The following is a 24,697-nucleotide window of genomic DNA, read 5'->3' on the forward strand; positions in this document are numbered from 1 at the left end:
TCTTCAGTCTTAGACTTGAAAACTTGGAGGGGAGCTCAACAGCTAGATATCTGGAGTAACTTTTAAAAAAAGACACTCGAGCTTTCAGATGGGGCCAATCTCCAGATTTAACGAGCCACCGAGACCTCACCCAGAAGCCAAACCTAAGAGCGGCAGCCAAATCAATTGTGGTCAACTTCCTACAAATAGAGATGAAAGAAATAACCTCGAAGAACGCCTGGCAGAAAAAGATTCAGGTAAAGAGCAATCAAATCTATTTTGATCACGATTAACCAACAGAACTTGTTCCAAAACAAAAGGCATATGTGAGTATTAAAAAAAATAGGGTTGAAGTAGAAAGGAATACGTTTCCAGACACCTCTTGCTAAAATCTGGATACACTGGGATAAAACAAAGACATACAAAAGTGCCAGGACGGCAGTGCAGAACAGGAAGGAAAGGGACTACACTGCTGATCCAGGAGGAGATGCCGCGGCACATTCTGCAACATTCTTACAAGACAGTCATTCATCCAAATCAGAACCTGAAAAATTAAAGAAGTATGTCCTCAGGAATCTATACCACAGCTCATAGAAAGAAGGGTGCAACAGGATTTGTGACATTAAGCAAATCAAGTACAACAGAAAATACAAATTACCACACTGGTAAGTATGCAGGAAGAACATTTTATTGGGAATTTCTATATAAAACATTAGAACAATTTGGATTCAGTAGTAAATCAATACAGTGGATTGTTACAGCTGCAATGTAAAAAGTGCCCTTTCTTCTTGCAGGGTTCTGGAGACAGGCCTTCTGCAGGGGTTGTGTTTTGCCCTGATTGCTGTCTATCACCTACACTGTTTGCTCTCTTCATGGAGAAAATACAAAATGAATTAAATCAAAACACACTTTTTAACACTCAATAATACTCCTTCAAAAGAAATTCATTAATTGTTTCCACTCAAATGGAATATGATAACCTGGGAGTTAACATCACTGAAGGATTATCTACACTTTACAAAGCAAATTATGATAAAATAAGCCACGAGATACAAAAAAAAAACAAAAACAAAAAAAACATCTACTCTAATTGTAGATCTGACCTCAAGAATTTAAACTATAAAAATGAATGTGCAGGGGCGTGCAGGGGCGTGCCGTGGTGGCGTAGCGGTTAGCGCGACCCATATTTGGAGGCCTTGAGTCCTCAATGCGGCCGTCGCGGGTTCGACTCCCGGACCCGACGACATTTGCCGCATGTCTTCCCCTCTCTCCTTCCCCGTTTCAAGATAAGACAAGATAATACAAGATATTCATTTGGGTGTCAAAAAGCCTAGAGTTAGATATGAAACTCTCCAGCTATTGAAAGACAAAGGGGGTATGGATCTCCCAAAATTAAAGGAGTACTTCTATGCAACTCAGCTCAGCAAGTTATATGTTGGGGCAAAGAAGATTACACAGCAAAGTGGAAGGATATGGAGAAAGTATGGAGAATACCAAATTCAGTGTGTTATTCGAGACTAAGGTAGATATGAGAAGATTAATAAATACATGGATCCAATTAGAGTATTTACACTGGGACTATGGTTCAAAATACTTAAAAAACAGGATAAAGAAGGGCATGACAGTGTTCAGATAGGTAGCATATGATAGTGATTTTAAGCCAGCAATATAAGATAAAGGATTCAAACAATGAGTAAACAAGGGGTCACAGCATGGTATACTCTACGGAACAACAAGGGGCTGGCGAGTTTTCAAAAAACTCTCCAGCTCAAGTATAATATAGATGAACACAAATTTGACAGACACCTACAACTGAGAGACTATGACATAGAAATCAGATTGGATCCCTCTGTTGAAATGAATGATGTGATTCATACTGTGATGAATTCATTCAATGGAATAAAAATTTAAATTGTACCTACTTTATATCAAAATCGATAATGAGTAAGCGATCAACTAAGTTTATAAAAGAAAAATGGGAATAAGAGCTTGATGTTACAATTACAGATGAGGATTGATTAGAAATGTGGAAAACACATCAGATACCAACCAAATCACTGATATGTGGGGAGTTCCTTTTTGTTTTTAAGTCTTACAGCTGTACTACCTCTGACTTCATTTTTACAGAACTCACCTTTACTGAAAATTGGTATCTTCAAGTTTTCTTGAAACAACTTCCATACTGATGATTTCACTGTTTGGAAAGAGATAGAATTTTTGTGTTTCAAGCCAGCTGATTATTATTCATCCACAAAGCCCAGCCCTTCCATACAGTCATTGTTAAACTTACCAAACAGAAAGACTATGTATGTATTGTATTGGAATTTAGACAGCATTAGACAGCATTTAATGAAAAACCAAAAATGGACAAATGTCCCCAAAATGCAAAACTAAGTAAAGAAGACTCTAAATAACAAGGTTTTGACTAAAAGACTGTAAGGCAGACATATTTCCTAATAGTTTACTCTTCAACTAAGCACTTTTGGGTTATGTTTTCCACTTTCATTATGCATCATATCATCATCATCAACAACTGTTCTGCCGCTCTTAGATCCCAACATCAGACCAGTTTTATGCAAATTCTCACTGAACCTTGTTTGTTCAGATCTTCCAGATACCTAGATGGCCTATAATAATGAGCAAAATTACTAAGCCATTTCACAAAGAAGCACAGATTGCATTAATGTAGGGTAGGCAGCAGACATCACATAGGAAACATGAGAAAATATTGAGACCCCTAAGAATAGAACCAAAGTATCACCTCTACTCCTTCTTCTGAAGCTGCTACTTGTAGTTCTGTTAACTAGTTTGTGTCTCAACTTCTGTCCACAGCAGAACTCTTTCCCCCACACGTTTCTAATGGTGACAGGATTGGTATTTCTGTTGAGCTGCAGGGTCCCACAGTGCCACAGCAGCCAGATTATAAATGCTCTAATCCGGGATTTTACCAATCCCAGTTCAGCATCACACTGTGGTACATGACCAGCATCCATGTACCACTCAGTGAGGTGGTTTGCATGCATGGGTAGCTAGGGTGAAAAATGTACTCTTTTATTGCAGAACAAGTTCAAGTTGTTCATTAATGTAAATTAACTTCTGGAAGATTCAAACAGTTTTAGGTTTTTGAATAATGTCTTATGAAGACCAAAAGGTAAATTGAAAGATGGACCATGTAGCAAAACAGAGGTGCTGTAAAAGAGTGCAGGGAAGTGTGGGGGTGGGTAAACAGCAGAGATTATGAAGACTATCAGCTGTGCACTCAGCTGTGGCCACAGATTAGACCAGAGGCTTTGCCACTGGGATAGCACAATATTGGAATGGAATGGAAGTGGGTGGAAGGTTTAATGTGTCATACAAACCAGTACAGAGACAACATACTAGGGGCCTGATAAAAAAACCTCAATTTTATTGATACATTGTTTGATCCAATCACTGCAAAGCCATCCGCTTTGTAATGCCTTTCCACATAGATTAGAACTGACAATAAAGCCACAATAGTTGCAATATTCCATCTAAATGTAGCCTCTTCTGGGGACATTACACTCCCTGGCCAAAAATAAAGTTGCCACCTGGATTTAACTAAGCAAATAGGTACAAGCCTCCTATTGGATAATTACTGCATGGGTGATGATGTTTCAGCTGGCAATGGATCATCCTGAAGTCATCCTGAAGGAGATGATGGAGAGATCATCTCCAATGAAGCAGACACTTTTAAAAATGAATGCAAACAAGGATGATTCTAACAACAGAGTGACAGACATATTCATGAAGAAATATAGGCACATGGATTTCATGTACAATTCAAAGTAAGCTAAACTATTTTCAATTTTAACTACAATAAGAGAGCCCAAAACTCCACTTAAAAACATTAGTGGTGGGGCTCCTTTAAAATGTTTAAAGTTAAATGTTTAATTGCAGGGTCTTTAATTAATTAGTTGCCATGCATTGTCAGCCATATTGACAATAAAAAGGACCAATTCACAAACAAACGTCTCCAGGTGCTTTACAAAAAATTATTTCAATTTAATTATGCACATATTCCCATTTATCCTAGTTATCAAACAGTACAGTATGCTCAAATTAATTATTCCAATTAGTTTTTTATCTAAAGATACCCAGCAGAATGCTTCAAATTATATAGTGGAGCAACATGCAATTTATAAAAGCACAATTAAAACCTTTTAAAACATCTGCATGTCAAAATAGAAACATAAGCATCTATTTTAGGTTAAATGTAAAGTTGTGTACCAGTCATGTCACTGGACCAAAACATTGTCTTCAACCTCACTCTGAATCAGGATTCTTTAGCTGATTTGAATATCTACACATTCATCTCTTAAAGATCTCATAAATCCTGCTGTCTCGTCACTGTAACAGAAAAGCTTCCACTCTGGCGTAACAGAGGAATGAGGGGGAAACACTTTAACCATAAGTTCTATAACAAGTACTCCTTGCAGCATAATGTTGAACCAAGTGGCCATTTCATTAGAATGATCTGTCAGTCTCTGCCCTTCAAAACTCTTTTCATTCAGCCTTCAAAGCTCTCTGGGCAGGTGTTATGTAAAACATCCTTTATGAATAGCTTATGTCAATCTGTTTCTCAAGCTCCCTAAAAATGCAACTCCAATGTTTTAGTTGAAGTGTATTTACTAAATGAGTAATGCGCTGAGGAGGTTAAAACTGAAAAGCACAAATGACTCAGAAACTGCGCTGAAGAAAAAGCAAATGGATTACTACCGCAAACAGGCCCTGTAGTAGATTTATACCACACATTCAATCTGCTGCTATCATTTAGACATAGTAACAGGAAAAAGAAGTAGGAGAGGGAAAGATTAAACGGGGGTATTATGTAATCGTTCGATCCATTTCAATTAGTAGAAGGAGCTTCATAACAGTTCCTTTGGGGGGATGATGAACCAAGTAGGCACAACATGAGAGTCAGACAAGTTTGTAACGTAACAGCTGGCTCTGTTGTCAAGGTGACTTACTCTGGATAAGATGTTTTCTGCAGACAAGCAGCAGAATTTGAATCTGCCTGTGAGGGACCAGACTCAAACGAGGACAAAAAAAGTGTTCAAAGTAGAAAAAGTTCAATTTAATTATTCCCAAAATAGTGAACAAAACATAAAGATTTAATGCAAGAATAAGTCAAAGAATAAATAACAAATTTGGGCCCAATTTAATTGAGGACATGACTGTCAGGTCAATTGGTTTCTCTAAATTCTCCCTAGGTGTGAATGTGTGTGTGTGTGTGCATGGTTGTTTGTCCTGTATGTCTCTGTGTGCCCTGCGACAGACTGGCGACCTGTCCAGGGTGTAGCCCGCCTCTCGCCCGGAACGTAGCTGGAGGTAGACACCAGCAACCCTCCCGACCCCATTAGGGACAAGGGTGAACAGAAAATGGATGGATGGATGGATTAACTGAGGTCAACTGAACTCTGAACACAAACAAAACTGACCTGCAAACAGAACAAAAGGCTTAAATAGGGGTGGAGTAACCTAAAGCTACCACAAGAGGGAGACACAACATAACAAAGAGCCAACAAATACAAAATTAACTAAAGCGTCCTATGAAACAAATAAACAGTGTTGTAAAGTAACGAAGTAAAAATACTTCACTACTTTACTTAAATATATTTTGGAGTACTTCATACTTTCCTCGAGTATGAAAATTTTTGATGACTTTCACTTTTACTTCACTATATTTCCGAACTTAATTGCGTACTTTTACTCCGATACATTTTCAATGTGTGGTTTAGTTACTCGTTACAAAAAAGCGAGAGAGAGAAACGCAAGTGTTTTGACCCCACCTACTGATTAGCAAATAGCAAGTAGGCTACCGAACAAAGTCCGTAGCCTACTTGCCTGGGCTTGTTCATCACCTCCAATAGGATACACCTGTTTCACTTCTCCCATTAAACACAAAGCAAGTCTCGCAATCAGCAGCAGCCACATAGAGGAGAAGAAGAAGAAGAAGACCACAACGACTGCAACTACGTTGGACACGGCTCCAGGGGAACCACCAGCTGGTGATGAGAGCCCATGGCCTTATTTAAACACAATATACTCTTTCGTGGGTGTTAAAGATTCTTCGTAACGCATGCAGTTTATGTTATTCCTGCCCGAAGATGTGGAAATTCTATCTTACAAAAACTCCCCGTCCAACTTGAAGAAACACATCGAGGTAACGTCTTATGAAATGGTTATAATCCTCCTGTTTCAGTAACTATAGCTTGGCCACTAGGCACTATTGTATTGTGAAACGTTGACCATAAATGAACTTTGTTTGGCATTGTTTCAGTTCCACACCTGGTGTATTTAGCTTAGGCCTAATGTTGACTGTAGCAGGCTATCTAGACTCCTCTGTTCAAGGGGGACAGAAGCCATAGCGATAGCAATTTAGACTGAATTTAACAAATATAGGAAAGGCATGCAAGTTCAAAACCAGGTTTACAAAAAAGGTCTCCCTCTTCAGATGCCAATAAGCTGCATTTCCCTCCCAGTTCTTTTTTTCTTTTGCATAATGACCAGTTGTGTGCACCACCTACTGACTGTAGCATTGACTGATTCACTGATTTGTGAAGTAGAGTAATCGTAACAGCTCTTTTTCTTCATGTTGGCCGCATTTTCTGTACTATTTATTTTTCTCATTTTCAGCACTGACCTTACTTGAAGGGAAAACTTGAGGCTTACAAAAACTTTGTATTTTCTGTCCTGGAGGGTATACTAAGCAGCTGGTTCAGTTGTAAAGCAGGTTAAGTTAACCTTGTGCTATAGGTAAAGCACCTAATTTTCTTAACTAAATGATGCCTGCAGGTATATCTATTAGCAGGTTTAATTTTGCCTGCACTTGGTTGTGTACATTATTTTAAGTGTATTTGACAAGTTTACCAAAATATAAAAAAAGTCATTCAAACTGCATTTGCTTTGTTTTACTTTTTACTTGTACTTTTCATTACATTACTTGAGTACATCCATTTTTACAGTAATTTCCATACTTAAGTACAAGAAGTTTCAGATACTTTAAGACTTTAACTCAAGTAACATTTCAGTCAGTGACTTGGACTTTTACCAAAGTCATATTTTGGAGAGGTACTTATACTTTTACTTGACTCTGAGATTTCAGTACTTTATACAACACTGCAAATAAAGCTAAACTAACTTTAACTTGGCACAACAATAATAAGTGAATATTTGAGTGACAAAATTAACTAATTAAAATCAACTTGAAACAACAAAGTCTCCCCCTTCAGTCTTTTAAAAAACAAATGGTTGTTCCAGGTTTCCTCCTGCAGCTGGTTTGTATCAGCAGCACTTCACACAAAGAACAAGTGTAAGTTAACCATTCAGACAGACATTAACTAAAGTGTGCATCCATTAGAAAATATATGTCTAAATGACTAACTAACTTAAACAGACTATAAGCTGTAACTAATATAAAGATAAAAATACTAACACGATGTGGTGGTGGTGGGAGGAGCCTCCACCACTTCCATATGAACTGATGCCTTCAGGATTCATGGCTGTGCTTTACTTGTTAAAGTAGTTTTTCCTGATAATTCACTTATGCACTACTCCATAGTCCAAACTATATGTGTTGTAAAGTTCATTTTGACAGGTTAACAGTGAAAGAACATGTCACAGCTAAGCAGCATGCTGTTCTTCTGCAGATGGTGACAAAATGTGAACCCAAGGCAGCCAGAGGAAGACTTAACTATAATGCTGACTGTACACTAGACGCTTTAGGCGTGCCAAAAAAGCCTCCGACGTTTTAAGTTCGATGGGTGTGCATGCTTGTTTACATTCAACGTCAGATGTGTCAAAATCGCTCTAGCCAATGTTTTCCGTTGCCGGCCTATTTTTTTATTTAAGACAAGGAATACAATTTCAGAACCTGATAATCCAGTGGCATCAAATAAGGTGCATGTTCTGGCTTTCTTATGCCACAGCATGCTGCATGTGATATCGCCTCTTTGAATGCTCTTCTGCCAGAGTTATTCAACTGTTCACACTGACATCTAATGGAGGCTATGTTAAACTTAAATGTAAACTACAATATAAACTTGAAGTTGAACATACAAAAAAAGAACTTTAGCATTAAGTGCAGTTTATACAGTCATCATTGAATCTATCCTCACCTCCTCCATCACTGCATTGTACACTGGGTCCATAACCTGCAAGGATGTAGGTTTTTGTTTATTAGTTAAATTAGTCCCTATGCTGTCGTGTTCTCAGCTGTCCCTTGTTCCCTCATTTTCCCCCGTGTGTATTTAAGTTCACCTGTGCCTCCTGTTCCTTGTTGGATCCTCTGTTGTTCTTCCCCGTTGTCCTCTGTATTGCCTGTTCATTAAACCAACCATTTTCTACTCATGTCTGGGTCTCACCGCTTTATCCTACAAATTGTGTCAATTTGTAGTGATGTCAATTCATGACACAATGAGGGACAAACATGGATTATTGCACGTCATGCGCACTTCTGAGAAGGTGACCGGCTATAACCTCTGACCTGTACAGGACCTGTACTCCCCCAGGACCTTAAGTCGAGCAGGTTGAATTGTGGCCGATCCTTCTCACCTTGAACACAGCCTGTGTGATCTCATCCCCTCAGGTGGAAGATTACTTCCCACCACAAGAGCAGTTTCTTTCTCTCAGCCATTAGATTGATAAATAATAGTAAATTAACAGTCATATTATTCACCTGATACTCTGCACATGCATACATATTTTTCTTTTTCGTATTCATGTTTTATTTCACTATTTATTTTTGCATCAATACATCAAAACAATTATATTGCAGTGGCAATATAAGCGATTCTGATTTTGATCCATAATGTTAAAGTTTAAAATATGTAGATTTCAAAGACCACCACAATGTCCACCAGTAAACTGATAAAATCATTTGCAGCACTCAAATGCGTTGTCCTACATGTTTCTAAAATTTCCAGAGACACTCCTGATTACTCAGAAGATTAGTAATGGCTTTTATATGCGAGAAGTAAAATCTTAAATTTTATTCTGGATTTAACAGAGAAACAATGAAGCTAAAAGAGGGAAAATATGATTCCTCTTTTCAATTTTCATCAGAAATCTGCAGGATTTTGGATCAGCTGTTTTCTGTAGACTTCCTGATAGTAAAGAATTACAGATTTGAAATAACAAATGCATGAAGTAGTTTTTCAGCATCACTCCTACACAGGATATTCCTTACAGGATCATTTTAAAAATATTCCAGAGATGAAGGACACATGGTTATAACAAAATTTAAAGAGCTGGTTTATGGATATATAGAGAGCTGAATATCATCAGCATACCAGTGGAATTTTATCTCATGCTTTCTGATGGGAAGTATATATATCAGGGATCATCAGATCAAGGCCTCAAGAGCCAATGTCCTGCAGAATTTAGATGACAGACTAGTGCTGTTTCCTTGATACTGTCATGTTAAAGCCGTTCTAAGAGAATATTGTGGTGAAGTGTGTCAAAAGCAGATGTAGCAAAACTAAAACAGAGAAGTCCATGATTTGAAGCCAAGAGAATATTGGTGACTTCCACCAAGACCTATGAGGAGCTCTGAAACGTGACTGAAACTCATTCAGCCCTGCATATCCATGGTTCCCCCAGTGTATTATAAGTCTGGCGGCCTGCCATGCTTTACTAGCCTCCTGTAGGAGGAGTAGCTTGTTTTTGTTTTTAGGAAAATAATGATTAAAAAAATAATAATCGCTTTTTTTAAGCCTGCTTGCAAGCTTCTGTGTTGCTCTGAGAGTTTGGAGCAGATTTATTCCTAAAAGATACGTTTATAGAAGATAGGTTTATAGTTTATGCATTCAAAGCCAGAGAGCGGACCAATAACAGACCTGGAGCCTCTGCTTGTTGCCTCACACGCTGCCGCTGCTTTAAGTTTATCTCAGCGCGGCTCGCGCATGGATCCTTTCACTCAAACTTTACACAAACTATACCTGTATGGATATTTACATCAACCTCCTGTGACGAAATATGTTTCTTTGGAGAACTCCAAGTCAAGGTAACAGTAACAGTTTAAACGCACTGCGTTAGCTCTGGTTGTGCAGCTCTATGTGAACCACAGGAATAACTTGTAGTGGCGCTTTCAGAGGTGAGGGTTGAGGGAGTGGTGAGAATGATGTATATTTGTGAACGAAGAATTATGTGGGACATTTACATCTCAACACGCTGCCCAGCGTGTGACTCTGTCTACGCTATAAACTTTATGTTCCCAGGTCTGACCCTTGCTTTTCGCCTTAGCCCTAGAACCCCTTGCACAATCAATTCGTGCAAACCCCCTTACACAGGGATACATTACTAAAGGGCAACAAATAAAATGTCCTTATATGCGGATGATATTATACTGTTCATAACCAATCTTCAGTGTACTATACCAACACTCCTAGATACAACCTCTCATTTTGGCTGGTTTTCTGGTTATATGATCAAATGGTCTGAGTGAACTGATGCCAATTAAGCTCAAAGATTCTTCAATCTTGGAAAGTATGCCATTTAAAATTGCTAATAACAAGTTCACCTACTTTGGAATAGAGATTACTAGGGACTTTAATTCATTTTATGAAGCTCATTTCTCCCCCTTGTGGTGAAGCAGCAAAATAACATTCAGTTTTAGAGATCTCTCCCCATTTCCCTGGTAGGAAGAATCAATGCAATAAAAATGTTTTTTCTCGCTCAGATCCTTTATCTGTTTCAAAATATTCTCATCTTTGTACCTAAGAATTTTTTTAAGAAACTTGATTCTACAATCGTTCCTTTTCTGTGGGACTATAAAATGCACCGAATTAGCAATGCTCACCTTTGCAAGGCTAAATTGGAGGGTGAACTGACCCTCCCAAACTTTTCATTCTGCTATTAGTCTTGTACGCTTCGCATTATTACAATTTGGCTAGATTGCAATTTTACACAATCCAAGTGGATCACAATGGAAAGAGAAGACTGCAGCCCTCATGAAATTGGTGCTCTTATTCTGTCACCAACAAGTATAGATACCTTGGCATACAACAATAACCATCATCCACAGTACTATATGGAAACAGATAAAATCCCAGTTTGGTATTGAATCTATATCTACATTATTACCAATAGCAAAGAATCCCTCATTTGTCCCTTCCACTTTAGATTCAGGTTATACACAATGGAAAGATTTAGGCATCAGGACTATTGGTGACCTGTTGGTGGGTGGTAATTTTGCCTCTTTCTCTCAACTTCAAGCCAAATTTGGTCTCCATAAACACAATCATTTTAGATATCTACAGGTCAGGGCATATGTCAAAAAACACATGCGCACTTTAGAGAATATAATACCTAATGAATTTGACAAACTCTTTAAGATGGGTGGTGGGGAAGGACATCTAATCTCCCAGATTTACAATGTGTTATTATCCAGATCCTCGCCGTCCACGCAGGGCCCTAGAACAGGCTGGGAGCAGGAATTAGGAACGGAGATAAGTGACGAACTCTGGAAGGCTGAGCTAGAGAATATTTACAACTGTTCTGCCAATTCTAGACACTGTCTTATTCAATTTAAAATCATTCACAGGCTTCATTACTGTAAGGTGAAGTTACATAAAATTTTCCCTAACACATCCCCACTGTGTGACAAATGCCATATAGAAGAAACCACACTTCTCCATTCTTACTTTTTGTCTACAAATTTACCCCATTTTGGTGGCATATTCAAAACTTTATCAGATATGTTCCGTACAGAGTTGAGGCTGGACCCACTTCTGATTGTACTCGGAGTTTCTGTTCAGTTTTCTCAATTTAATAAATACCAACAACAATTATTACCTTATGCCTTTATCCTATGAAAAAAGCTAGTGTTGATGTTCTGGAAAAAATCAGAGGTTAAATTGTGGCTGGAGGGACTGGTAAGGCTCACTCATCTGGAAAGAATACGGTTCTCATTAGCAAATAACTTAAAGTGATTCAATAGAACTTGGCAACCCCTTCAGCAATATATTGACAACTCTATTTGAAGAGAATTTGATTTGATTCTCGGTGTGAGAATCCTTTCTAAGGAAAGGGGAGGTGGGTGGGTCTTGAGAATGTTTCTGTTTATTTATGTAATTTTTGTTTTGTTTTGATTTTGTATTGTCTTTATGTTTTATGTTCACATCAAAAAGAGGACAAATTTGTATTGTTGATGTTTCAATTTTCATGTCTGATTCTTCACTAAAACAGTTTGACAACAAAACTTAGTCTTCCTGGTAAAGTTCATGTCTGTGTTCCTGGTTGGTCGGTTAACCAGCCAGTGCTAACCTCATTATGCAGGTTCAGCCCGGTGAGGAGATTTTGCGCTCGATTCGTAGTCATTCATCACACTGGTTTTGTATTTTTTTATTATTATTATTCCGGTTACAGGAAGCATCAAACCATATGAAATGCTTCCTCCACTTAGTCAGCCAGAGTTAATTCGCGCCGCCTCGCGGAAATCTGAAAAACTCGTCCCACAAACTTGAGGAACCACAACAGTTTCTGTGACTCTTATTAAAATCTCAGCAGACACAAAATGGAAGAGCTACTAAAGCCTCCTTAGCAGCATTAAATTAAATGTCCCGTTTGTTCCACATCTCTGCGCAGTGCAACGGATTTAACTCATCATGCAGGGCTGGTCGAAGGCTGTATGAGGCCTTGAGCAGAATTTGACTCAAGGGCCCCTCTTGCTGCTAAAATCATCAGCACAGCACCTCTAACAACTTCTCTATTAGGGTTAGTTAGTGAAATCTGGGAGAGGGGGAGTAGTTTAATTAGCCAACCTAAAAAGCAATAAATTATAATTGTAATTTATTAATTTGTATTTGTGAACAAACAGAGCTCAAACTCAAAGATTAAACTCACAGCATCAGATTGTTGCTAATCTCAATAAATAAATGTTACTTTTATGTATCTGTGGTCTGTGTTAAAATATTAGCATTTATGGGGCCCCTGAAGCCCTGAGGGGCCTCACGGAGCCGCTGACTTAATTTGGATTAAACAGAAGAGCAAATAATTGATATTCATTTAATTGTTTTTTTATTTTTTTTAAAATTGTTTTTAAGACCAGTTGTGGGTTTAAACAGCATTTCACTGGCAATGGTTTCCCATACCATATAATTACTCAGTAATATTTTTACATTTCCTGTCTACATAACATCTTTTAATACAAAAACATGGTGGACCGCCGGTGGACCGCCTCGGCACCCTGAGCACTGGACTGAGCAAGTTTTCTGGGGGAAACCCTGGCATCTCAGTCCATTCAAACAGAGATGAAAGAAGGTGATTCAGTTCTGACAAAAAGAAAGACTACCTTACTCCAATTTAACTGGTTCCTATTCAACAGTGTAGTTCATTCAGATTGTTCTGTTCAATTAGATGTTAGGCTTAGAAAATGAAGCAAACTTTACTGTTCCTCCTTTTATTAAACAAGCTCAGCAAGCAGTGATCCAGTCTGATTATAGTTTACATTTAATGACAACATGCCTTGTGCTGTCAAAACATAGAAAAAGACCATATTGTCTGAATTGGCATAATGGAGGAAACGCTGCATTAAAATGATGTCAGAGGTGAACCTTTACCAATGAAAGCACAGCAGGGAGCCTATTCTGTTCGCCTGCAAAAATGCAGACATCACACATTGAACCTGCACTCAAAGCACATGATGGACCACAAACCTCCTTGAGTAAATATGCCTACAGATGAACAGAGCTTTATCAAAACAGACTATAGCTCACACCAGAGAAAGAGCCACAATATTGGCCTCAAGGTTCACGCAGCCTGCATTCAGTTGTTTTACTTGCGCTGGAATCGAAGCTGACAGTGATGTGTGTTGGATGAGGTTTAATGGTTGGCAAATGGTTTACATCACTGAACAAAGTTTGCTGCATCTGGATATTGCTTTTTTTCCTGATCAGTAGACTCTTGACTATGTTCAGGTTTACATCCGCATGAATTCCCCAACAATTACCTGGATGATGACAGAATCATGAGGATGGAAATGAACATTTTCAGCCAGAATACAGAAAATGATGACAACTCATGTCAAGTCTTTTATATACGACTTTGTCAAAGATTCCTTTGGTTTCAAAGGGTGAGGTGACATTTGATGATGATGATGAGGAGACTTGAACTAATGACCACTGACACTGAAGCACCGACTGTCCATAAGAGTGGGAAGGGGTGGATGGTTCTAAGTGCGCTACCTTCCGCTTGCGTTCAGCCCGTTCCCTGGAACGGCGCCTCTTCTCTCTAGCTTTCTCCAGAGCCTTTAGGTCCGGAGGCTGGTCCATCTCGGACCTGGCCTTCTTAAGTTGAGCTGCGGCGTGAGCCATGGCCTCTCACTGTTCCCACAGAGACAAGACCTTTAGATCACTTTCAGAAGTCTTCTCAGAAACCTCGTCTGAATAGCTCCAAGGACCTGTCAGTCCACGGATATCAGCCTTACCTCACCGGGGCAGTTTCCAAGGACAAACTGTCCGGCTTAGTCCTCTAACCCAGCAGATCTCCTCACCCAGACACAAAGTGTGAGTGTGTGCTGAAAGCCTCCGTCCCTGGTGCCTGGGCAACTGCATCTGAGACAAGGTCGGAAAAAGAAGAATGCTGCTATGGCACACATCACAGAGAGGTAAGCCCAACAGCCAATCCAGAAGCTCGGAAGAGACAGAAAGGCAGGGGGAACTCCACCCCTCCCTCCCAGCTCAGCCCGCAGAGAAAGGAGAGGGTGCCATGGAAACGTAGGAAACCTTTGATTTACTCCCTTCTGATCAGGCACGAGTCGGCACGGTATGAAAAATGATAAGGAGACAGTAAAGGGAGGTGCCAGAAGAAACAGAGAGTGGGAGGAGCCAGAGGACAAAGAGAGTATCAGCGTCTGTCCGTTGGAAAACTAGGTAGGGAGGTGCCACTCTGACAGAAGACAGAGGGGATAAGATGTGCTCTGTTGTTTCTGAGATCTCCCCTGTTACTACAACCAATCATGGTATCGTCTGATTGCTGGCTGCTCTGGAGATCTCACAGCTCCGGAGCAAACACAAAGAAAAATACATCAATCTCTTTACTCTAAAGGCGTATTCACACATGTCTGCGGATGTGGAGAAAGGTCACACATTGTTTAAATCTAAAAGGAAAACAGGATGAAGTGCTGCTGCAAAAAGCATCCAACAGATATGAATGTTTTTCACATCACAGACTTATCAGTCCCTGTCCATGCTGCTGAAACCACCATCAGCAGAAGAAATGTGTGATTTGGGTTAACCTGGCTCACCCTAAGACAGCAGTGTAATGCAGTGACAAAATTATTGCGAGCAATATTAAACAGCTAGACTGTTTGCAAATGGCATCTATGAAGCCTAAACCTGCATTGTTATTATATACTGTATGTAGTTATAACTACCATTACAATGTTAGTATTATACTAATTTTGCAAACATGGCCTTTATGTGCTGCTCTAGCAAGTCATTAATGTTTTTGTGAAGTCATTTACTGCACTTTCCTTTATAACACTAACCTTCTTAGTTTTTATTCAATGCTGCCATCTACTGGTCAGTACAAACATTACAAGAGGTGTGCAGCCTCGTTCGTGGAGGGGTACAGATCTCTTTGTAATGCACATTGCAAATAGATGAATGCAAATTCATTTAACTTCTAAGTATGTTTGGGTTTGAAAGAGCCTTTCTTTTCTGGTCTGTATATTACTTCATTTTATTATTTCTCTTTTCAGTGATCCCTCAGAAAAATAATCTATCATTCCTGCTGTTCTTTCATTTATCTGTTCAATCATTTTATTTGCTTTTGAAAGAGTGTCTCTTGGAATAGGTGTGTCTGGGTATCCTTCCTAGATTTGTATGGGGACATTTTACTGCCATAAGTCGAGAGAACACATTTTCAGTTGCAAGCAGCATTTCATCTCTTTGTTCTCAAAACTTTTAATGTTTGGACTCAAAACTTCTGCTCTCTTTCAAATATTCTCTGTGCTCTCTCAAATTTTTGTGTTCACTCTCAGATTTTCTCCTCGCTCTTCACAGATTAACTCTCTACTTGTAAACCTCTCTGCTCGCTTGCAAATTCTTTTCTCCTCTCTGGCGGAACAAAATGTACTGTTGCCTGGCAACCATCCCCTGAGGGTGGGCGCTTTCTCTAGGGTGCATTTGTTTTTTTCTAGTGGGTGTGACTACTATTGATTTTAGCACATGCTCTTTCTGCACTGAAAGAGCATGTGCTACAATGATCTATCAATCTATCTGGATTATTAGATCCAGAGCTATTAATAGAAAACCATTAAACTGATAAAAATCAACAGTACCCTTTTGAAAGCATGTCATGATTCTTTAAAATCTAAATAATCCCCTGTCTGAAAGCTGAAAATTCCAGCAAAGTGGGCGGAGTCAATGGACACAGCCGAGTGTGGGGATGAGCGGAGGGGGTGAAGAGTGAAGAGTAGTGATGTTGAGATGAAGCTCTATGAAGGTATTCTATCCAACTGTTCAACTCATGAGCTGATGCACATCAAATGGACAATATATGTAAAATAGGTAACGTGAAAACAACATGAAGCCTGACGATGAACAAACAAGTAAATGATGTTTGTGATTCTAATACATAAATTCTGATTATAATCTTAATCTCTATATGAAACAATGGCTGGATCAAAAAAAGTACTGGAAACAGATGGGGGAGAGAGTCGTGATTGGTGCATCACAGAGACAGTATTATGAAACGATCTTTATTGAATGCTACATTGATGTATAATCATGAATTTACTGTGTTAGTTACAAGTGGGGTCAGGAACCAAAAGGATCAAAGACGAGACAAACCAAATGGTAGTTAACTTTTATCCCAGGACAGGATCTGTGGTTACATGTCATGGAGTGTGGTGGTGTGAATGGTGAGGCAGACGCAGCAGACCCAGGATGAGATGATTATGGTGATTTAATAATGAGAACAAGGTGCAAACAAATCCAAAAACAGTCCAAAATCCTGGCAGCACAGCAGAGCAAAAGGCAGAGGCTCAGCACTGGTAGCAACAGGACATACGAAGGACAAATGACAACACGCGACTGCTTAGACACACGACAAGGACCCGACAAAGACACAGAGACACAGGTGAGACTAAATACACAGGAGGTAATCAGAGAACGAGAAACACCTGGGAGTAATCGAGGGAAGACAGGACAACGAAGGGACTCAAGGACACAAGAAACTCAAAAATAAATACACAGAAAAACACAGATCATGACATTACATATCAAAGATGTTTTCCCCAAAGCTAGCATCTTTGCTCTACAACCCCAATAAGCACTTTTTATTACTATAACCCTTGGGCAAAGGGGGCGGGAGAAGCCAGGTCTGCGTTAATGTTGGACAGCGCAGAGCAAGACAGATAGAGGGATTGTTATGTTATAGAAGACACTCAGAAAGGACTTCAGATCTCACTGGGATTGCCTTTAGGTAACTCTGTATGCATGCTTGATGTGTAAGTGGATCTCCAAAATACATCTTGTACTTTTAATAAACTTTGGTTGATTTTAACTCACTGGCTCTTAAGGAATCCCCTGCATCAACGAACCCTAAACCTAACCCAGTCTCCAACACTGGCTTGTTACTCTGTCACTAGCGACAAAGTTAACAGAAGGCTGACCGTCACCACGTCTTTCCTTATTAAAAGTTATACAATAAAATGACAAGATTGGTTTTCATCCTTGTCTGTTTGTGCAGCAAACTGCACAGCATCCTTTGACCATTTTTAAAGTGAAATCAACAAAAGTAATATTAGACTACAGATGTGTGTTTTTTCTCAGGCTTTAAAGAAACAAGTAGGTTGTTTTGACATCTGTCATGGCGGAACAGGCAGTGATCTGAAGAGCATGACTTCTATTGGCCGGGATGGCTGAAAGGCAATGGTAAATTTTGTTCTGTTACACAGAAAAGAATTTGCAAGCAAGCAGAGAGAGAGTTCTGTGAGCGAGGAGAACGTCTGAGAGTGAACACAAAGATTTGAGAGAGCACAGAGAATAATTGAATGAGAGCAGAGGTTTTGAGTCCAAACATTACAAGTTTAAAGAACAAAGAGATGAAATGCTGCTTGCAACTGAAAATGTGTGCTCTCGACTTCTGGCAGTAAAATTCCGCCATAAAAATCTAGGAAGGATACACAGGCACGCCTATTCCAACAGACAATAATCTGCAGCTCTGTATTGGAAATCTCAAGAAGTAGAAGGGAGTGCTTTACCTTTTTCAGTACAACAAACATGAGAAAAGTTCTCATTGCTTCGTATCATCTCCTATCCCATTCCTGCTTTCACTTGTAAACAAAACACACAAGTATTTCAATATAGACCCCAGAGAGGAAGAGAACCCCCTCACCCTGCAGCTGCCTCCAGTAAACGGGTCAGAAGACACGGTCAGAGACCTTCTCCAGATCCACAAAACAATTGTGGACTGAAGAATTAAATTCCCATGAAGCCCTGAGCCATTCAATAACCTCAATTAATATAGATCTGAATTGGACTTAATATAGATATGAACCTCTTTCACAAGAAGGCAAACCATGAGGTCCCACACAGTCAAAAAATGACAGAGAAAGAAATCAGGTTTCATGTTTCAATGTCAACTTTTCACCATGTTATTTATTAATTTATAAATGTCACAAATTAAAACAAGATATGTAATTAGCAAGCAAAATATGTAGACTAGAAAGTAAAATATTTAGTTAGCAAGTTAAAATTTAGCTATTTAGTTTGAAAATAAATATTTTGATATTTAACCTCAAGCTAAGTATGTAGCTTTCTAAGAAAAAATTACCTTGCTAACAAAATATTTTGCTTGCTAATCAAAAATTTTTATTGAAACTGTGACATATAATTGAAAAAATAACATGGTGAAAAAATTGATTGAAAAGTGATCCTCCATTTTTTTTCTGACACGCTGTTACTGTTGACAGAGTAACTTTACAAATGGCACCACATAGTTAACTAACAGATATGTTTCTGCAGTAAAGGAGGAAGCTGGAGTATCTGGAGGCAAAATAATCATATACAGAGAGAACATGCAAACTCCATGCAGAAAAACGCTAACACAGATTGACACCCAGGACCTTCAGCACTGTTGCATAATCAGTGCTTGCACCAGCTGTGTTAATTTGAGAATAAATATATTTGCAAATAAAGTTTTTGAAAACACTCCTCTGGTTGTCTACAGTTTGAGCTGTAAAACAAAGCCTGTATTTATGGATTGACATGTAGAATGCAGGATGCATGGAGCACTGATGTAAATCCATAGTTTCTCAAACAGAGAGGGAGGGATGAATGGACTTTGTTTCATACCGATAATCTACTGAGGCTCTCAGGGTAATTAAAGAACTGCCTGCTGATTCTAGCTCACAATCTGACAGATCCTAACAGAGCTGGAAGCCCTGGGCATTTTCACATGACTGAAGGGAAGCATGGCAGAGGTGACCATTTTCTGATCAACTCACTTCAAACACTGTAAACAATAGCTGCTGCTATTTGGTTACCCTATATCATAACCACAACTCCTGAACCAAACTGATTCTGTGCTGGGTTGGTGATTGTTTGAATAAAGTCCATTTGTCCAATATGCAAGGCAAAGATAACATTTCTAAATGTCTCTGCTCACCATGTGTAGGAGGATAAACAGAAGCAACACAAGTCGTTTCAATGACTGACCTTGAGGATGTTTACTCAACAAGTACTGAGGTGTAGTCTCACACACGCATGCACACACCTGCATTGCTACTTAGCTGTATGCTTATCCTAGTGTTTCAGTCACAAGTGCAGGTGCATCCTGCAGCAGGACCTGATCAGCTGTGCCAACAAACATGAGAGTGAACTCCTCCTGCATCCATGTGAACTTACCTGCAAGAAAACATAGAAAAAAGATTTGAGATGAGCTCTGTTAAATTGATAAAGTGGCTCAGTCAGAATCAGAGTTATTGGTAGCCCAATTGTGCATTAACTGTCTTTGTTAGATCCTGGTAGAGCATCAAAACTGAAATGCAACATGTATTACACCGAACTTATCACATAGAAAACAAAGCTCTGCTAGACTGTTCACAGGTTCCGGTCAACAGGTGTAATCAGACAAAACAGAAAAAAGAAGCTAAAGCACAAAATATATAAAACAAATCAAAATGTCCATATTGAAATTCCTTATTTATAGAATTTAAAATATGATGGACAAGTTTAGATAAACAAATGAAAAAAGAAGAAACATGAACTCATTTTCCCAAATACTAAATACCAGAAGTCTCTGGACGGATGTTGAAGCGTCCTTTGCCAGAAAAAATATCTCTCATTTGGTGCCAGACATCATTCAACATGCTTGCTTCCCAGTTGACTAATAGTCTTGATCTATTGTATGTAAGTGTCTGTTGTAAATGAATATTTTAGCAATCGAGTAATCTATCGATTATTTTTAAGATTAATCAAAATAATCATATTTTGATTAAAATAAAATCAGATTAAAAAAACCAAAATAAAACATTGATAAATCTAACATAATGGCAGCGTTACTATCAGATATCGACATCAATCCAAGTTTTCATATTTGAGCTTCTCTAAAACTAACTTTTCTGTAGTTTAGAAATTTAACTTGCAACAAGAATAGCTCACTTTCTAAGTTAACCTGAAGAAAAATTACACAAAAATCTGAAATTATATTCAATTTAACAGTAGAGGCAGGCTGACAAATACACTAATAAAAATGTCTACGTATATTCCAGGTTTTCCTTTCTGTATTCATCTTCAATTTAATAGATGAACTCTCACTTTGCCCAGCTATTTCTAGTTTTTGTGTTCATGTTAGCGATGGGATTTGACTCCTTCGTTCATCACACACAGAAATACATTTACCAGCTATGTGTTGGTAGATGTGGCCACCCATTTGTTGAGATGGGATGATATGAAATTTATTTTCCAGTTTGTCCTCAAAGCTACACTCACGTTAAGCATAAACTACAAAACAGCCACCCGCAGTGTTCAGTCTATCTGCTCACCTGTATAAATACACCTTCAGCGCTCTTCCCCGCCATTTGCTATGAATCAGCCACCAGGCAACAGCGCTGGGAGAAGAAAAACTGCCATACTCCAGGCACGGGGCCAGTCATTTTAAGGTGGTTTATTGGTCCCCCAAAGAACGACAAAAGTCTGGACATTATCATCAATCAATAAAATCCTCGCAGGCCGAACTTGAAAGGCCATAGAGATAAAGAATTATGAATCCCTTTACGACAGTTGTCCCCTACCCCCGGGGCGTGGACCAATTGGTACCGGGCCGCACAAGAAATAATTAAATATTTCCGTTTAATGTATTATCTGAGTCTGAAGGATCTTTTATTTTGAACATCCTTTAACTAGATTTTCTAGGTTATGTCACCAACATTGAGCCCACAAGCAGCAAAATGAGTAAGAAACAGATCAGATGTCTTTGAAAAGTTTCTTTGCAAAGGGGAAAAGGGCAAGAAGAGACAGGAGAATGGATTTATCCCGGGCTTCCCACATTACAAGCTCTGCATGATATGCAGCGTCCGGCTAGCTAATGAGGGAATGAAGCTTCAAACTGCTTCACCAGTTAGAGACCAGACACCCTGTGCATAAGCAACACCTCGGATGTCATTGTCTCCCAGATGGGACCGTCTCGTTGCAGAGAAACAAGCTCGGGGCTCCCATTAATTTAGCTTTATCATGAGTTAAAATTTTCATGAAAGTAAAATTTTCCTTTTTGTATTTTATTTTGAGAGATGCGTAAACGTTGCCATAGCGACCAGAGTCAGAGAGCAGTAGGGCAGTGGTCGAGACGAGAGGAGTAGAGCTTGTGAGCCTGTTTCACACGGCACGATTTAAGAATCGTCGACCAATTTTCCAAACCTCTGTGACCACACACGACACGAGCGGATAAAAGTCCAACAGGTTCGATCTGTTCGTGTGTCCAGCCACACGGCAGGAGCAACACACCACACACGAACCGATTCCGCTCACGAACATCGCAGTTCCAGAAGAAAATCACGTAAAAACCCCAACATACCATATATGAATTTAGAATAAACAAATATGGATAACGATGTAGAAACGAGAGTGATATTTTGCAGACTCATTTTAAAAGAGCTAGTGTCAGCATCAAGCCCTGACTGAATGAATAACCTTATCTTTATAACCTATTTATGTCACATTAATGACGGATAGCTGAAACGTTACCGGGTTTATCAACTGCGGTACCAGTTTCTCTCCAGTTCCTCTCATTATCATTTCTGTTGATATTCCTTGTACGAAATGCTGAATAAACATTCATGTTGTTTTCACATATTGTCTGATGTCCATCAGACTCACTGTTGGGATCAGGGATTTTGGTTCTTTGTGGGGATTTTTGTTGCCTGCTGCTTCCCTTTTAATCCACTAGATGGTGACTAGAGCAACACCTCTGACTGAGGTCAGCACACCTGTGATCAATCACCCATCAACCAGGAGTATATGAGGAGCAGACTTCCAGCACTTCGACGCCTGAGTGTTTGCCAGTAATGGTACTGTGCACCCCTCTGAGTTTACTCTCTGTGTTTTCTCTGAAGTTGCTTTTAGTGATATATTCCTGTTGCCTCTCCCTCAGGTCTTTCCTTGTGACCTACCCATATATTCTCAATGTTTGTAGTACTATGAATAAGTTTCTAAAAACTCAAATGAAGGGATGGAGAAAAATACAGCTGCCCTGGGTATCGGATGACATTTGGCAGTTAATGAAAAAGAGAGACTATGCTCTAAAATATTTTCTTAAAAACAAAAGGACCACAGATTGGCTGTTTTTTAAAAGTTTGAGGAACAGAGCAGTTAAAGAAATGTACAAATCTAAAGCTAAATATTACATAAATGTTTTGTCACAAGCAGGAGGGAATGGTAAGACGATCTGGAAACAGTTAACCCTCGAGTTGACCTCATTTTCTGTATACACCCTGTGTCCTCTGGGTCAAAATGACCCGTCTTCACTAAACCCCCAATATAAGCAGCTTAATTGAATTTTAAACACCAAATTTCATCTTGTATATTGTAATTCACCACAAAATGTGTGAATACTTGAGTTTTCCCTCTCCATTTGAATTTCTATAGCTTAAGAAAAGAAAAAAATGTGCAAAAAGGAGTTTCGAATGCATTTTTATTCATCTCAATGACTCATTTTCTTTTACTTTTCTCCAGTGAACAATTTAAGAGAATGTACAATACAAAAATTTGAAAAATAACCCATTCAACTAATTAGCACATGTAGGGCAGTATGCAAGCTCACAGCCTTTGCAGATATATTTCTTACACCTGCAGCACACAGTATGTGTTTTACAGTCCTTCTTTTGAGGGCAGAACTGACATCTCTTCCTCTTACTTGCCCTAGCTGGGGAAGTGGCTGTGGTAGATGGATCCTCAAGTTGATCAGGAGCTGCTGCACTCTGAATAGCTTTCACAACTGCTGCTGAGGCTTCTGTGCGGGGAATGTGCTTCCTTCTTTCAATGAGTGGAGTTATGAATGCCTTTCCTAAGTGCTCCAGGAACACTCTCCTTTTGTTATGCTTATGAGGCATCCAGGTTGGGTTGATCTCTCTCCAAATCACAAAGGCATTGTAGGAGGACACATCAATGATGTTGTGGAAGATGACCAGGGGCCAGCGGGCAGTCATTCTTCTGCAGCTATATGTTCCAATCACCTTATCTAGGTTGTCCACATCTCCTTTGTTGTGGTTGTATTCCAGGATGATGATTGGCTTCCTGTCCTCACGATCACTAATGTCGTTGTCTTTGTGCAGTGTGCTCAGAAGAACTACATTCTTGTTTTTCTTTGGGAGGTAGGAAACTAGAGTGGTGGTGGTGAAGGCAAACTTTGAGGAGAAGACCTTTATAATGTCATCTTTATAATGTTGTGTTCTGCATGCCTGCCGTGTTGGTCATATGCCGCTGAGGACCATGTTATTTTGCCATTTTTTGAAAGGAAAGTCTCACTTTCAGCTTCAGGGTTTTCTTCTTCTTCTGAAGATGATTCATCATGCTCTGGGTTGTATTCCTCTCCATCTTCTTCTTCGGATACATACTCTACTTCCTCTTCTGAATCAGAGTTGTCTTGCTGGACATGTGAGAAAATCACCTCTACAGCCTCTTCAGTGTTGTAACGCACACTCATGGCTTCAGCACAGACACAATTCAGGGTCCTGTTATGCAGGACCTTTATAACCTCTGGAAATAGGTGGTCTTCTGAAGTCTGCAAGAACACCACCTGATTTGCCTTGTTTACTTCTGCTACTGATTGATCTGAGATACATCTAAAACTTTGTAACATTCTGTGGTTTGTAAATAACTCTGTGACCTTGATTTCAACTCTATTTGCCTCACGGGTCATTTTGACCCAAAGACCATCTTTGTACCTTCTTTTTGTACAGCTTACATGGAAATGTGAATAAAAGCAACATTTAACTTTTTCTATTGTTTTGGCCAATCTAGGAAAAGTCTTAAAATCTCAAGTTAAAAAATTACATTTAGTGGATTTTTGGGGGGATTTTAACACAGTGGCGGGTCATTTTGGCCTGAGGACAACAGGAGGGTTAAACAGTTTACTGGATCCCAATGCATACACTAATTACAAATATGAACTTGTGGTAGCAGGAAAAATCATAACTGATCCTGCTCAGCTAGCAACAATGTTTAATGATTTTTTCCTCTCTTCAGTTGAAGAC

The 24,697-nt window shown here is 39.2% G+C and overlaps 1 protein-coding gene across 5 annotated transcripts in view; it reads right to left on the reverse strand.

The window, feature by feature from the left end:
- Nucleotides 1-24,697, reverse strand: part of ank2b (ankyrin 2b, neuronal) — a 176,110-nt gene that overhangs the window by 139,774 nt on the left and 11,639 nt on the right. For 3 of the 5 annotated variants that reach the window (XM_028037814.1, XM_028037787.1, XM_028037785.1), the window contains exons 1-2: nucleotides 14,426-14,982; nucleotides 14,184-14,321 (exon numbers count right to left, since the gene is read on the reverse strand). The exons of 1 other annotated variant lie outside the window; for it this stretch is intronic. In XM_028037814.1, coding sequence (XP_027893615.1) covers nucleotides 14,184-14,312 — 129 coding nt within the window. In that variant the 5' untranslated portion in view covers nucleotides 14,313-14,321; nucleotides 14,426-14,982. Of the gene's footprint in view, nucleotides 1-14,183; nucleotides 14,983-24,697 lie in introns of those variants that run through there. One more of the 5 variants, XM_028037786.1, reaches the window with a different exon arrangement.

The sequence above is a fragment of the Xiphophorus couchianus genome, chromosome 14 (assembly GCF_001444195.1).
Source record: "Xiphophorus couchianus chromosome 14, X_couchianus-1.0, whole genome shotgun sequence".
NCBI classification, from domain to species: Eukaryota; Metazoa; Chordata; class Actinopteri; order Cyprinodontiformes; family Poeciliidae; genus Xiphophorus; species Xiphophorus couchianus.